Source organism: Poromitra crassiceps (assembly GCF_964638095.1).
Source record: "Poromitra crassiceps genome assembly, chromosome: 3".
Taxonomy (NCBI): Eukaryota; Metazoa; Chordata; class Actinopteri; order Beryciformes; family Melamphaidae; genus Poromitra; species Poromitra crassiceps.
The window spans coordinates 477,206-493,090 of NC_139625.1; the positions used below are offsets into that span (position 1 = coordinate 477,206).

A 15,885-nucleotide genomic window follows, 5' to 3' on the forward strand; every position below is an offset into this window, starting at 1 on the left:
ACTATAAGCCGCGGCTTTTTCCCCGTTTTTTGGCCCTGCGGCTTATATAACGGTGCGGCTTATCTATGGATTTAAAAAAAAAAAAAAAAAAAAAAAAAGAAAATCTCTCTTTTTTAGCACTCTTTCTAACTATAAATCCACTTCTGTTTTAATTTCCTCTCTTGCCCTCTTTTAACAACATAACATAACATAACATAACACAACACAGGTGGTGTTGTGTTATGTTGTTTTGTTGAAATGTTAATAAATGGGAGCTTCCTCAAACAGCCATCTCTTTCCCGACAATCCCCTCTGTGCATGAACCCTTACATATGGTAATTAAACATTAGAACACAATTAAAAAAAAAAAAAAAAAAAAAAACATTAAAACACCTGCGGCTTATAGTCCGGTGCGGCTTATATATGTAACAAACAGGCAATTTTGCTGCTGCGGCTTATACTCCGGTGCGGCTTATAGTGCGGAATTTACGGTATATATTAGGACTGTCAATCGATTAAAATATTTAATCGCGATTAATCGCATGATTTCCATAGTTAACTCACGATTAATCGCAAATTAATCGCATTTTTTTAATCTGTTCTAAATCTACCTTAAATGGAGGTAGGCTACCTTAAACCTGAGAGCTTTGTGCAAAGATGCACTGTTGTATTAATATGGGTAGTAGCTATTATCATTAGTATGGGTAAGTATTTGGCCATTGGTAATATTGTTATTATTGCTACTAGTTACTGGGAATACACATCTCTCAGGCTGCACTGTGTGAAGTTAATTGGTGCTATCCTCTACATCTCTCGAGCCACAGACAGGAGAAGCTGCGTGCATGCTCTCTCCCCCCTCTCTCTTTCTCTCTCGGTATCTCTCTCTCTCGCGTTCCCATTCTCCGTCGGTCCCTCTCTCACTGCCTGTCTGTCCATCTCGCTCGCTCTCTCTCCCTCTCTGTCCCCCCCCCCCCCCCCCCCCCGTTCTCCGTCTGTCTCTCTCTCTGCCACGGTGAAAGAAGAGACAGACGGGGAGAGCTGACGCGCGCCCTCTCTCTCTCTCACCCAAAATGCGGGACATCTTCTCAATTTTAAGCTGAAATTGCCATTATAACAATTTTCCTCCTCCTTTTCTGCTCACGGAGGTTTCTTTCTGCTTGATATCAACTACTGTTACTGCTTCCTGATTTCCAAAACTATGGCGCGGACCAAGGCTCAAACATCACAGAACGTGCATGCGTTAATCGCGCGTTAAAAAAATTAGTGCCGTTAATAGGAACGATAGTTAACGCGTTAACGCTGACAGCCCTAGTATATATATTCGTTTATATTTAGGTCATATTATGTGTTGCTGGTTGGGTATGGTTGGGGATGTTCTGTTTTGTTAATTATTGAATATTGATGTGTCTGATAATCCCATATGGGATGGGTCAAGGAATTGTCCTGGCACGGAAATAAAACTTTCATTCATTCTCACCCAGGTGTGTGTGTGCATACCATAGGTGTCGTAAGGGTCTACATTGGAGCTGGGGATGTTCCACCACTGGATGGTGGAGTCTATGCCTCCAGTGAAACACTGCCCCCCACTGGACCCCACCGCCAATGACAACACTGCACCACTGAGAGAGAGAGAGAGACAGACACACACACACACACACAGACACAGACACAGACACACACACAGACACAGACACACACACACACACACACACACAGAAACAGTGAGGGAGAGACTGACACAGACAGAGACACAGAGAGGGAGAGAGAGATAGATTGAGAGGGAGAGAGAGAGAGAGAAATGAATCAATCGATTAATCTGCCGATTATTTTCTGGATTAATCTATTAGCCCAAAGATATTCAGTTTTCTAACAGTGTAAAGAAACCAGAAAATATTCACACAAACCACAACCTTCCAACTATGTAATTTAGGGTCTTATGTAGGGATGGTTATTGTTAAGGAATTAATGATACTACTACTGTTATCGGTACTGCTTATCGATCCGGTACTTTAACTGTACTCTTATCGGTTCTTTTTGTTATTTTTAAGAGAGAGAAAAATTAAACAAGTGGGACTGGGTTAGGTTCATTGTAGGTGCAGCTTTAACAAACCAAAAAGCTGCAAAATCATTAGGTGTGTTTTTATTATTCATTAAAATATCCAGCATTATATAAGAATTAAAATCTCATTCTACCACTGCCAATATAAACATTCAGTTAGAAAAAGCATATGCCCCTGAATAAAACAAGACACTATTTGCCTGCTACACTCACCTCTAAATCACTAATCCCCATCCACCCCCTGATCTGAAAGGAAAACTGAGTTCCTGAAGGACAGCTGAGATGATGCTCTGACCATTTATTTCAGATTGGAACACACCTAATCAGCTGGACAATGTTTACTCTTAATGATTAACCATCCATGTTCGCATAATTGACATAACTCTGTGTGTGGGCACTAGGCAGCCTAGTGCCTGGCTAGCCTGGCTGATCGCATAAAATACATAACATACCTGAGGAGGTGAACGGGGTAACTGGGTCGCATATTGAAATGTGAGTAGCTTGTGGATAAATCGTGCATTTCTCTGTTTCGATTTGATGGACCTTCACTGTATAGACAGTGTTTAGACAGATTGCTTGTGTTTCCACCCTTACTAGTGAACAATTTGTTACACTTGTGACAATGAGCATTGTCAGCACCGACTCTAGTGAAGTCATCCAAACTTTTGATCGCCTCGTTCTCTGCTCTCTCTCTTTTCACTGCGACGTGTCTTTCTCCCTGTTATTTGCGACAGCTGCCTTCATGTGTCTTCACTCACTCAGACACATGGCTCCTTGCTGTTGTGTCTTGTCGCTTGAGAAAGCGAGCGATCTCTTTATATCATAGGCATGTCTTACGGAGCTGGTGAGATAAAATGTGCGAGAATAACGTTTATGTAGCAAATATAAGAAATCAATTTTCTTCATTTCTTCATTACTGATAAGAGAACCGTTAATGTTAGTCCACTCCAGTCCACATGTCGAAGTGTCCTTGGGCAAGAGACTGAACCCCAAATTGCCCCCGATGGCTGTGCCAGCACCCTGCGTGGGAGCTGGCCGGCGGCCGCCTTCGGTGTGTGAATGGGTGAATGTAGGCACATTGTAAAGTGCTTTGGATAAAAGCGCTATATAAATGCAGTCCATTTACCAGTTATCTATCTGTTAGTACATGGAGCGGTTGACCTCATAGTCATATCATCCATGTCGGTCCTAATTGGAGGGAGGCACAGCCCTCCCTGCAGCCTTTCTCCACCCACTACCCATTTTGAAGCCCTAATAATGATCTCCATTGCCATGGTAAAAGCTAAAGGGGAAATTGTACACCCTGCCATAATGCCTATCTCCAGCTGCTGCCAAGCTGTAGTGTACTCTGCTGTGGTAAAGCAGAGTTGAATATCTAAGAAGTAGGCTTTAACTAAGCTCTTTATGCTACCTGGCACTCTAAAGAAATCAAAAGCCTCCCATAACAGACTATGTGGTACTGACCCGAAAGCATTAGCCAGGTCCAAGAATACTACATGCAGGCCTCTCTTCTCATGCCTAGCTGACTGGATTTGGTGCTGGATCATGCTGGTGTGCTCTAAGCACCCGGAGAAGCCGGGAATTCCAGCCTTTTGCACCAAAGTATCAATTAGTAACTAGACAGCCTCTGTGCCACAACACTAAAGAAACCATTAAAGCTGCATTCAGCGATGTTTTTGTGTTAAAATAAGTGTTAAATGACTCTACATTCTGACAGCAATCACTGAAATAGAGTGTTTGGTCAGTGACTTGAAACCCCCAACCCCCCACTGTCCTCTATCTCTCTCCTGTAGTCCTGCAGGTAGGGCGGACGTATCTCCACAAGCGTAACTCGTAGAGACTCAGGGATGGCGGCATTGGATTCGGGATGAAAAAATACATATAGTCCATTAACAGGCATCGCGATTGGACCTTCCGTTTCTCAGAAAATTTCAACTTTTCTCTGATTGGATCAAAATTGGCGCCGACCTCAAACTATCCATATACTATGGGATTTGGGGACTTCCACTTCCTCCGCCGGTAGTCTACCCCATCTCCACCCTGGGGAGTCACACAGGGTGATGGGGGAAGGTAGGGCTGCATTCTTCCTGTAGTCCACAGCCATCTCCACTATCTCCACTGTGTTTTGAGCATCTTTTGGTCTTTTTCATGTTTCTGAGTCATGACCTGGCCACACTGTTCACCAAGTTGTTGTTTTTTTGTTAGATTTGTTACAAATAACATTATTTTGTGCGCAAAGTAAAAAAAACATAAGCGGTTGCTAAAAAGGGCTGATGACGTTTGCACATGCGTGTGTGTGTCTGTGTGAGTGTGTGCATGCGTGTGTACTCACACATGGGCTCTGAATGTGTAGATGGGCTCCACATCAAAAGACGTACTTCTGAAAACAGAGAAAACACGAAGACATCAAACATCTCATCAACCTCTCTCTCTCTCTCTCTCTCACACACACACACACACACACACACGCACACGCACACGCACACGCACACACAGAGAGAAACAATATTACTGTCCTTCAGAGGTGGTGGTGGGCTAATTTTTAAAGCTACAGTGATGATACTTATATGAAACTAGAAGACCTAAGGAATCCATCAACTCTAAATCTAACTAATGAAATGACTGTTAAACAGATAAAAGAGTAGTGTAGTGTTTTTATTATTTAGACATTTTATTTTAGAATTAGAATTGTCTACAAAATATAATACATTTTAATGTAACGTGATGCATCAGTATTTATTTTTGGCCCACGTCCCTCCATCAAGATACATTTTTGGCCCTTCATAGGAAAGGATTTGGGCATCTCTGCTCTAAGGCTACATGCCTGCGAGATGAGGTTCCTCCTCGCACCCCCTCCCCACTGTCACTGCATGGGGACGAGGTTCCTCCTCGCACCCCCTCCCCACTGTCACTGCGTGGGACAGGAGCGGGACGAAGGGCTTTCGAGCCCGTGCCCGTGGCAGTATTTAGGACATTTTGGAATTAAACGCAGACGAAAGGGTGTGAGAGAGTCACACCCTTTCGTCTGAGGACGGAAGCGACGAGGATGAGGGGGGTTACGGCATGCTCGTTGATAACAATTCCCTGATTGATTCCAATTCCTTGGAAGGGCCCCGTACCCTCCGGCAGGCTCTCTCCATGGCATCCTACGCAAGGCGTGTGAAGCCCAGGGATTAACCTGGCCTGAGCCCACACAGGTCACAAGTGGCGGGAGATACGATGGGACAAGCCTTTCAGAGCTAAGAGCACCGTCTTCGGATCACGTGAGCTGAACACGAAGGACATCAACTCAGCTCATATGGCCTCTGGGAGGAGGAGCGCACTCGGAGCCCCGGCTACCACTCTACCGACCAAGGAGGCCCGCTTCCAGTCACATCAGACTCAGCGGACCTATAAGCCCGGGGGGGCGGCCGCCAGAGCGCTCACCATTCGTCTCTATTTTGGGCTTCTATCAGCTGGAGCAGATCGACCAATACGAGACAACCAAAGAAGCGGAGACTTTGGCAGACATAAAGCAGTGTGCTCAATGGTCCAGCCTCGTACACCGCTCAGCCGTCGAGGCCACGGGAGTCCTGGCCTCAGCTGTCGTCTCAGAGAGAACCCGCAGGCTCGATCTCCCCCATCTCACTGACAAAGAGAGGACAATTACCTCGACTATTCCATCTCCACCCTCTGTTTGTTTTGGCCCTGCTCTCTCCTCCATGCGTGCAGTCCATGAGGTGAAGAAGAAGGGAGGTGGTTCTCTACTTACTTTACTTTACTTTATTGTTTATTTAGACAGGACAATGCACATTAATAAGACAGTTATACATGTACAGAATCATCCATACGTGACAACGGTAAAAGTGCCGGGGTTAGCCGAAGCTAATTTTCACCCGCAGTCCTCGGGACATAAACAACTAAAAACTAATAATAATATAAGATAATAAGATAAGATAATAAGATAAATACAGAATATGGGAATAAAAAAGCAATATAATAAAAATGGACAAGGGATAAAAAAACATACTGTAGAAAAGGCCCCAAAGTTGGAGTGTAAATATTATTGCCAGGTGGCTTATATGTATGTATGTCTGATTATGTGCTGATAAGTATTTGTTATTGCCCTTATAATTTGATAGGCTGAGCCGACCCACGTGACAGGCTTTTGATCTTGCTTAACCCATTGATACTGGATGCAGCATTTGCGTGTATATCCCTTTAACACCGACGGCAACGGGCGTGTCCTTTTACCTTTCATGCCGGCTGCAACACAGACATGTAGTACGTGTATATCGTTGTTTCAAGACATGTGACCGATGAAATGCATCATGATTTGCTGAAATAGATGTGGCGGAGGTGAAATGCATTGTGGGTTTTGTAGTTTTTTTGTTTGTTTTTTGCCTCGACGGTGTGGACAGTTTTCCCAAGCTGAACTACAGGGCAAATCAAGGTTAGCGCTGGTCCAGCAAGACTTCCCATACAACTCTAGTTGTATTAGAGGATGAAATTAATGTTGCGGACGTAATTTCAGATTTATTTATCTCATGTTCCAATCTGCAATAGCCTCAAGGTTTTACTGCACGGTGGCAATTCTGCATGGCCGCGTCTCAGACAGTAAGCTAAGTGAATGCTAACGCTAAGTGATGAACTGAACAGAGTATAACTTACTTTGAGGACGAAGACATCAATGAATAAGAAGATTCCACACCCAGATTATGATGTGACTGTTGACACGCTAGCCAAGGCTCATTGGGTGAGTGACTTTTGGTGAATTTGCCATATTTCAAGACGACTGCAAAACGGAGATCGCTAACATTACTTTTGCTGCAGTAATTGTCAAGGGTTCACTAAAGCCTTTATATCTCAGGCTCTGTAGCATATAGAAACATAAAATAAAAAGCTGGAAAAGGTTCAATGGGCCACTTCAGTAAAGACTGAACCCAAAGAGAGGACTGGAGCACACGAAATCACTAGAAATTATTTAATAGGTACAAAGCACTGACGTTTCGACGCACACAGCGTCTTCTTCAGAGTCAAACAGTACAGGCAGAAACATTCAGCAGTTAAAAAGCCTCCAGTATGAGATGTTAATTTCTCATTGGATAGAGGAGAGTGGGAGGTGATCATTCAATCAGCCTATACAGTGACAGCACTCATATATAGAAAAAATAGAAGAGGATATAGGGGAGGTGCCGTTTTAAAGCAGTATACCATCCCCAGTAATACATATTAATCCCCAGATAAACAACAATAATGAAACAACAATATAAAGAAACAACAACATACTACCATTACTATAAAATAACTAGAACGACCGCAACGCGGACTTATGCCTCCGCCATTAGTTCATTCTTGAGTCCAAGTGGATGTTGGAGCCAAATTGGAAGAAATTGCATCAAGGCGTTTCTGTGCAGAATTGAATATTTGAGCCAAATGTGAAGAAATTTAGTCAATGTGTTACTGAGATATGGCGTTACCGAGCTTGAAAATGGCATTTGTGACCTTGACCTTTGACCTTTGATAACCAAAATGGAATCAGTTCATCCTTGAGCCTAAGTGAATGTTTAAGGCGAATCTGATGAAATTCCGTTCAGGCGTTCCTCAGATATCGCGTTAACAAGCTTGAAAATGGCGTTTGAGAGGTCACAGTGACTTTGACCTTTGACCACCAAAATCTAATCAGATCATCCTTGAGCCTAAGTGAATGTTTAAGGTGAATCTGATGAAATTCCGTCCAGGCGTTCCTCAGATATCGCGTTAACAAGCTTGAAAATGGCGTTCGAGAGGTCACAGTGACCTTGACCTTTGACCTTTGACCACCAAAATCTAATCAGATCATCCTTGAGCCTAAGTGAATGTTTAAGGCGAATCTGATGAAATTCCGTCCAGGCGTTCCTCAGATATCGCGTTAACAAGCTTGAAAATGGCGTTCGAGAGGTCACAGTGACCTTGACCTTTGACCACCAAAATCTAATCAGATCATCCTTGAGCCTAAGTGAATGTTTAAGGCGAATCTGATGAAATTCCGTCCAGGCGTTCCTCAGATATCGCATTAACAAGCTTGAAAATGGCGTTCGAGAGGTCACAGTGACCTTGACCTTTGACCTTTGACCACCAAAATCTAATCAGATCATCCTTGAGCCTAAGTGAATGTTGAAGGCGAATCTGATGAAATTCCGTCCAGGCGTTCCTCAGATATCGCGTTAACAAGCTTGAAAATGGCGTTGGAGAGGTCACAGTGACCTTGACCTTTGACCTTTGACCACCAAAATCTAATCAGATCATCCTTGAGCCTAAGTGAATGTTTAAGGCGAATCTGATGAAATTCTGTCCAGGCGTTCCTCAGATATCGCGTTAACAAGCTTGAAAATGGCGTTCGAGAGGTCACAGTGACCTTGACCTTTGACCTTTGACCACCAAAATCTAATCAGATCATCCTTGAGCCTAAGTGAATGTTTAAGGCGAATCTGATGAAATTCCGTCCAGGCGTTCCTCAGATATCGCGTTAACAAGCTTGAAAATGGCGTTGGAGAGGTCACAGTGACCTTGACCTTTGACCTTTGACCACCAAAATCTAATCAGATCATCCTTGAGCCTAAGTGAATGTTTAAGGCGAATCTGATGAAATTCCGTCCAGGCGTTCCTCAGATATCGCGTTAACAAGCTTGAAAATGGCGTTCGAGAGGTCACAGTGACCTTGACCTTTGACCTTTGACCACCAAAATCTAATCAGATCATCCTTGAGCCTAAGTGAATGTTTAAGGCGAATCTGATGAAATTCCGTCCAGGCGTTCCTCAGATATCGCGTTAACAAGCTTGAAAATGGCGTTGGAGAGGTCACAGTGACCTTGACCTTTGACCTTTGACCACCAAAATCTAATCAGATCATCCTTGAGCCTAAGTGAATGTTTAAGGCGAATCTGATGAAATTCCGTCCAGGCATTCCTCAGATATCGCGTTAACAAGCTTGAAAATGGCGTTCGAGAGGTCACAGTGACCTTGACCTTTGACCTTTGACCACCAAAATCTAATCAGATCATCCTTGAGCCTAAGTGAATGTTTAAGGCGAATCTGATGAAATTCCGTCAAGGCGTTCCTCAGATATGGCGTTAACAAGCTTGAAAATGGCGTTCGAGAGGTCACAGTGACCTTGACCTTTGACCTTTGACCACCAAAATCTAATCAGATCATCCTTGAGCCTAAGTGAATGTTTAAGGCGAATCTGATGAAATTCCGTCCAGGCGTTCCTCAGATATCGCGTTAACAAGCTTGAAAATGGCGTTCGAGAGGTCACAGTGACCTTGACCTTTGACCTTTGACCACCAAAATCTAATCAGATCATCCTTGAGCCTAAGTGAATGTTTAAGGCGAATCTGATGAAATTCCGTCAAGGCGTTCCTCAGATATGGCGTTAACAAACATCTGTACGGACGGACATCCGTACGGACGGCCGGCCGGCCGTACGGACGGACAACCCGGATCCATAATGCCTTCGGCCTGGCTTCGCCGGCAGAGGCATAAAAAGCATTTGAGAGCTTAAACCCATGGCTTTTTATTTGGAAGGGTTGCCGTAATCTTTATTAAAGGTCCCATTCCGTGCAAAAGCTGTTTTTACTTGTAAATGCATATATACTGCTGTCATCCCTCCCTGTAATGAGTGGTCACAAGCTCAGAACTGCCACAGTTGGATTTGTCCCTATCCAGCTTCCCCCTGCAGTCTCCTTCAAGCCACACCCCCAAACGCTTCGTTTGCCCAGAGGGGGATTGGGACATCACGAGCTTCCTCACGCATACTGCGCGGGTCTCTCTCACACAAGCTACCTGCACCAAGGCGAAGGCGTCTAGCTGGAGCGACGCCAACTGTACGTGATCCAGCAACTGCGGAGGTGCATTCGGTAAGTCTAGGCATTTTGAGATGTCCTCTTTAGCGTAGTAACCGTTAAGTTAGCGATAACTCGCAACCTAGCGTGCTGGTCCACAGACACTAATCTGATTGGCCGCTGGGAGCCTGGGGCGGGCTCTCCCTCAGCGGCCAATGGGAACTGTTAGTTCTGAATATATTATAGAAACAGACCATTCTTGGGAAGCGACGAGATGAGGAAGTGAGAACTCCGTCACAACAAACGGGGTTGCTATATTTTCGGCAAATTAATCCAGAATCATGTTTTATGGACCAGAGACACACGTTTTTAAGAGGTTACAGCTGCATGAATTGGGACCTTTAACATTTCTTAAAATGCATATTTTTTGGGGTTAAAGATAAAAAAAAAATATACCGTAAATTCCGGACTATAAGGCGCACCGGTCTATAAGCCGCACCTTCAAAGGTGACTATTTTTTTCTTATATAAGCCGCACCGGTCTATAAGCCGCGGGTGTTTTGATGTTTAATTACCATATGTAAGGCTTCGTGCACAGAGGGGATTGTCGGGAAAGAGATGGCTGTTTGGGGAAGCTCCCATTTATTAACATTTCAACAAAACAAAAGTCAGGTCACTAATCCCCAGACCGCGGGTGTTTTAATGGTATTTTTTGTTTTTTTTACAGTGCACACAGTGTCCGCGGTGTGGTGAAAAGAGGGCAAGAGAGGAAATTAAAACAGAAGTGGATTTATAGTTAGAAAGAGTGCTAAAGAAGAGAGAATTCCGTTTTTTATTTTTTTATTTTAGTTACTCACAGTACTATTGACCAGTCCAACTCAAAAGATATTCGGCAGTTTCACTTTGAGCTCTTGTTCCGCCGCTGTCCATCAATGGTTATGACGAGTCTCGCTGGGTACAGTACGCCAAAGCGATATCCATTGACTTTAACCTTTTCGATGATGCTGTTGTATGTTGCGCGTTTCTGTTGCACCAACGCGGAGAGGTCCTGCCGGACGAAAAAGCGCGTACCCTCCCAGGTGAGGGGCTTCTTCCCCGCAGCCTGGAGGATGAGTTGACGGTCGGGCCAGCGGAGTAGGCAGATGAAGATGGCCCTCGGTGGCAGGCCGGGGTCTGGACGTGGCCGAGGCGCCCGGTGTGCCCTGTCCACCTCTGGTGGTTTCTCGCCTTCCTTCAGGTCCAGGATGTAACACAGGATTTTGCCACGAAAGCGTCCATGTCACCAATCTCAGCTCCCTCTTTTACATTGATCAGGCGAATGTTATTTCTTTTACTCCTGCTGATTAAGTCATCAACCTGCGTGTGCAGGGTTTCGATTTTGCATTTTATCCATTTTCGGACTCACTGTGTTGTTTTTGTCCTCCAGTGCGCGGATGCGCTTTTCCGCATTATAAACTCTGTTCACGGTTGCCTTAGTTTCTTTAGTGAGTGAGTGGATGGACTTCTGCACGTTTTCAAACTTGTTTTCAAGCTGCTCAAAACCTCTGAGCGATGTCGGACTTAATCGATAGTGTTTCACGGAGTAAAAGTTTAGCCCAAGCCGTGTATCTCCAGCCTCCAGCAGGTGAGTCATTGCCTCATTCATGGCGTGATTGCTTCGTCTTTTTCTTTCTGCTTACCTGTGTTGTGTTATGTTATGTTATGTTATGTTGTTAAAAGAGGGCAAGAGAGGAAATTAAAACAGAAGTGGATTTATAGTTAGAAAGAGTGCTAAAAAAGAGAGATTTTTTTTTTTTTTTGGAAAAAATCCATAGATAAGCCGCACCGTTATATAAGCCGCAGGGGCCAAAAAAGGCCAAAAAACGGGAAAAAAGCCGCGGCTTATAGTCCGGAATTTACGGTAATAACATTAGGGCAAATATAATACAAAAAGCCAAAGGGTTAAGCTCTCAAATCCTTTTTATTTTATGTTTCTATGTGCTACAGAGCCTGAGATATAAAGGCTTTAGTGAACGCCGACCGCTCTGGCAACTTGTCCCAAAACGTCAGGTTTACAGGGGGTGTTTACAAACATGCAGTAGGTTTAGAGTGCCACTCTAGAGAACGCGCGCAGGTATCAATGGGTTAATTGGCATCACGAGTTGTGTATAAATTACAGTAGTGTGAGCGTCATCAGTCGAGCGCAGTCAATTTGGGTGTCAGTCGTCGTCAAAGTTGGGCAGTCATTTTGTCTGTCAAGTTGTCAAGTTGTGCGTGTATGAAAGGTGAGTATTTGCCCGTGGTGTTGCATTTTCGTTGTGCTGATGCTGTTATGTGGTTGATATGAGGGGAAAGTGGGAGTTTGGGTGCGCGTCATCGGACCACCGGTCAGCGCTGATCATGGCCGGTTCATGCACACTAATTGGTGGTCCTCCCGTCCTCTCGCCTGACAGTCCCCGACGCAGCACGTCGGTTGAGTGTGTCGTGTCGAGTCCTCGGCATGTTCTTATGTTGTATTGTTCATTGCCTGTTGTTGCTATTGTGTGGAGTGATGTTCTGTGATGGAGCGAGCCTCCCGAGGTTATTACTGATGCCTGCGTTTGCATCGAGGTTAAGCTCGGATAGTTAGCTGCAACAGGAAGTGTGGATTTTCAGAATAAAAGGTCTCACCAGTAAAACGGGAGATATAAGGGCCATTAGCTAATATGTTTGTGGAAACCTATTAATAATTCAATGTCGTTTATTTCTGGCTCTGTAATAATAAGGGGAGTAATCATATTTTGTGCAGATGGGGGTATTAATGGGAATTATTTATATTTGGTATCACTCATTGTATTTTTTGTTATTCTTTCTTTATATAAAAACCACAACTGTTCACATATATCCCTGACTCACCACCTTATGTTGTTGCAAATACCAGTAAAGAAGGACTGAAACAGCATCCTCTCTCAGCTCTTTCTTACTCATACCCGGAGGCTTTAAGTGGTGTCCTGGCCAGCACACCGGCGTGAACTTGGTTACAAAACCCCTGACTAGCACCTAGTCCCTTGTTCTCTCCACTACACATACACAAGGGATAACAATACATACACAGAATAAAAGCAATACACACAAACAGATAAGATAATAAAATGATAGAAAAATAAAATGGCTATTGAAGGCTATTGAATATGGGTGCACTGTTGTGTCGTTTTGAGCCATTCCTTGATTTTGACTTTAAAAGTAGGATAAGTGGGACATTCCCTAACTGCGGCCGGGAGACTGTTCCATATCTTTTCGCCCACAATGGACAGGACGTTCTTCCCGAAAGCGGTGCGTCTGTGGGCCAGCTCGCAGTCTCCTCTTAGACACGCCCTGGTGGTCATGCCCTCCACGGACCTCTGTTTAAAAAACTCTCCCAGCGGGGGTGGGGCAAGATCATGGAGACACTTAAAAACAAAACAGGCCTGTCTGAAGGTTTTTAAATTGTCAAAATCAAGGAAATCATGCTTCTTTATAATGGTACAGATATGGGCAAAGATTGTTTTTTTATCAAAGATCTTTAGGGCTTTTTTAAATAAAGATTAAATCGGCTTAAGAGCTGTTTTACATGCCAACGACCAGCTCGTTAAGCAGTAGTCAATGTGGGAAAAAAATCATAGAGTGTAGGAACATCAGGGCAGCATCGTCCGTCAGGAAATTTATGATTTGTCTGAAGTTCTCCAGGCCTGCCTCCCCGTTAAGAAGTGGAGGCCAGACCCGCAGCCTGCAGGACTCCGGGTGGTAGTCCCACCCACTCTTTAAGGTGCGCATCTGGTCCCCCGTTCCTTGCCAGGCCCCACCGGGTTGAGTGTGCTGTCCCAGCTGCTGCATCTCGTTCAGCCGGCCCAGAGGACCACAGACAGAACCACAGAGAGATAGAGGACCACAGACAGAACCACAGAGAGAGTTGCTGTTGCACCCACAGAGCCATGTCACAAGCAGACACACAGACACAAAGTGTTTTCTCCTGTTCCTGTCAAAGAAAAAATATTAAAGTGTACACAGCTGTTGCATCCACGCGTCTCGAGCCGAGGGCACAGCTTGAAAGATGTGAAAAGAAAAACCCAGAATGTCATGTCATCAAAGCAGGGGACAGGTCATAGCCTGGCCTCTCCTGCCCAGCAGGGACCAGGCCAAAGCCACAGGGGCCACAGTTCCACTGAGGGCCCCTCCGGATGAAGCAGTCTCCACAAACCTGGCCAGAGCACAGGCTTTCTGAAGAGACATGAACGCTCCGGGTTGGGCTTTTCGAATAATAACGAGAGGCTACAGGCTTTTTCTGGCATTGTACAAAGAACAGCTCAGGGGGAGGCTAGCCAGGTTTTACAGCAGGAAATTCACTCCCTGCTAAACAAAGGTGCCATCGCCGAAGTGCCACTGAGCCAGAGCAAAACACGCTTATACTCCAGATATTTCCTGGTGTGGGGCACCAAATGGGGGTGGGAAGGGGGAGGGGCTGGGCTGCCCAATTCGGGACTTATGCGCTCTGAACAAATTTATCCGAAAATGAAATGCTAACGTCTCGGTTACTCCTGCACATGATCCGTCTAAACGACTGGCTCACGTCGGTGGACCTTCGAGACGTTACCCCCCTCACCGCCAGTTCCTCCGATTCGAGTTCAGGGGAACGTGTTACCAGTACTGCATCCTCCCATTTGGCCTATCTTTCAGTCCCAGAGTGTTTGTCAAATGCACGGAGGCGGCGACAGCCCCGCTCAGGCATGAGAGCATTTGCTTGGCGACTTATCTGGGCGACTGGCTAATTCTAGCTCAGTTGGAACAGGAGGTGCTGACGCACTCATTGTCACAACACACCTAACGAATTTAGGTTTTGTGATAAATGAAGAAAAAAGCAAGCTCATCCCGTCCCAGGAGATAGACTACATGGTCACTCCCTGCAGACTACCGGTACTCACTTGTTCAGGCCTGCCTGTCGGTGGAGCCCGTGAAGTCGTTCAGGGCGTGTCTTGCCCTCTTCCAGCAACTCTGTGAGTCTCAAGACCTGCCAACGACTTTTGGGCATGATGGCCTCGGCTATCTCAGTGATTTGCCGTGGTCACCTTCACACGATGGGAAATCCAGCACTGGGTGGCCTCACTCAGGCTGGACCCCGTGCGTCATGACACATGGAGGGTAACAGTCCCTCCGGAGTGGGTAATGGCACTCTGGGAATGGATGGCCCCCTCCTTCCTGACCACGGGAGTGCCCTTAGGCACGACCGAGTCTAGGGAGGTGGTCACCACAGACACCAGTCTGTGGGGATGGGGAGCTGTCCATGGGAACTGGTCTGTGGAGGGCTGCTGTGGCATAGAGCAGGGGTTCCCAAACCTTTCCGACCAAGTACCACTACGTACCAAACCAAATTTCCCAGGGACCACTTCCACTGTGTATAACACCCCCCGCCCCCCCATAAAATAAAATTTGCTGATTTAACCATGCAATAGCAGCAGAAAGGCTAAATAACAATATAAGGCTACTAGCTTGCCAAAATTTAGTCTAACTTTGGAGTGTTATTTAGCTACCTTCCTGACAAGCTGGCATGGCCTGGTTGGTACAAATCGATTCCTTAAATTTTCTAGTTTCATATGATACCAGAAACTTCACTCTGGCTTTAAAGCTGAGCCTGCTGCAGCCTCTGAAAGTAAATGTTCAAAATTGTGATGTTTCCCAAAGACCGCAATATTTCTGAAAATCGGCCCAATCGGCTACTCCCAGGGTTAATGTGTATGTAAAAACTGTTGTCTGTTAAAAAGGGGGGGGGGGGGGGGGGAGAAGAAAAAATCATTTTTGTTTTTGTTTTTTGCAATTCTCTGGCAGACCACCAGGCGGAGCCCCGCGGACCACAGTTTGGGAACCAATGTCATAAAGGACCAGCGAGCCCATATCAACTTTCTGGAACTCAAGGCAGTTTTTCTCTGAAATACTTCCTCCCGTCTATCAGAGGATGCCATGTCCTTGTGAGGTTGGACAACACAACAACGGTGTCGTATATAAACCACCAAGGTGCTCACTGAAGTTGCACACGCTAGTTCGCTGATTGATCCTG

At 45.3% G+C, this 15,885-nt stretch overlaps 1 protein-coding gene across 1 annotated transcript in view; it reads right to left on the reverse strand.

Annotated features, from left to right (window-relative positions):
* The window catches only part of strn3 (striatin, calmodulin binding protein 3), a 148,140-nt gene that overhangs the window by 60,379 nt on the left and 71,876 nt on the right, over positions 1-15,885 (reverse strand). The window contains exons 11-12 of the mRNA XM_083633395.1: positions 4,371-4,418; positions 1,477-1,598 (exon numbers count right to left, since the gene is read on the reverse strand). Coding sequence (XP_083489521.1) covers positions 1,477-1,598; positions 4,371-4,418 — 170 coding nt within the window. The remainder of the gene's footprint in view (positions 1-1,476; positions 1,599-4,370; positions 4,419-15,885) is intronic.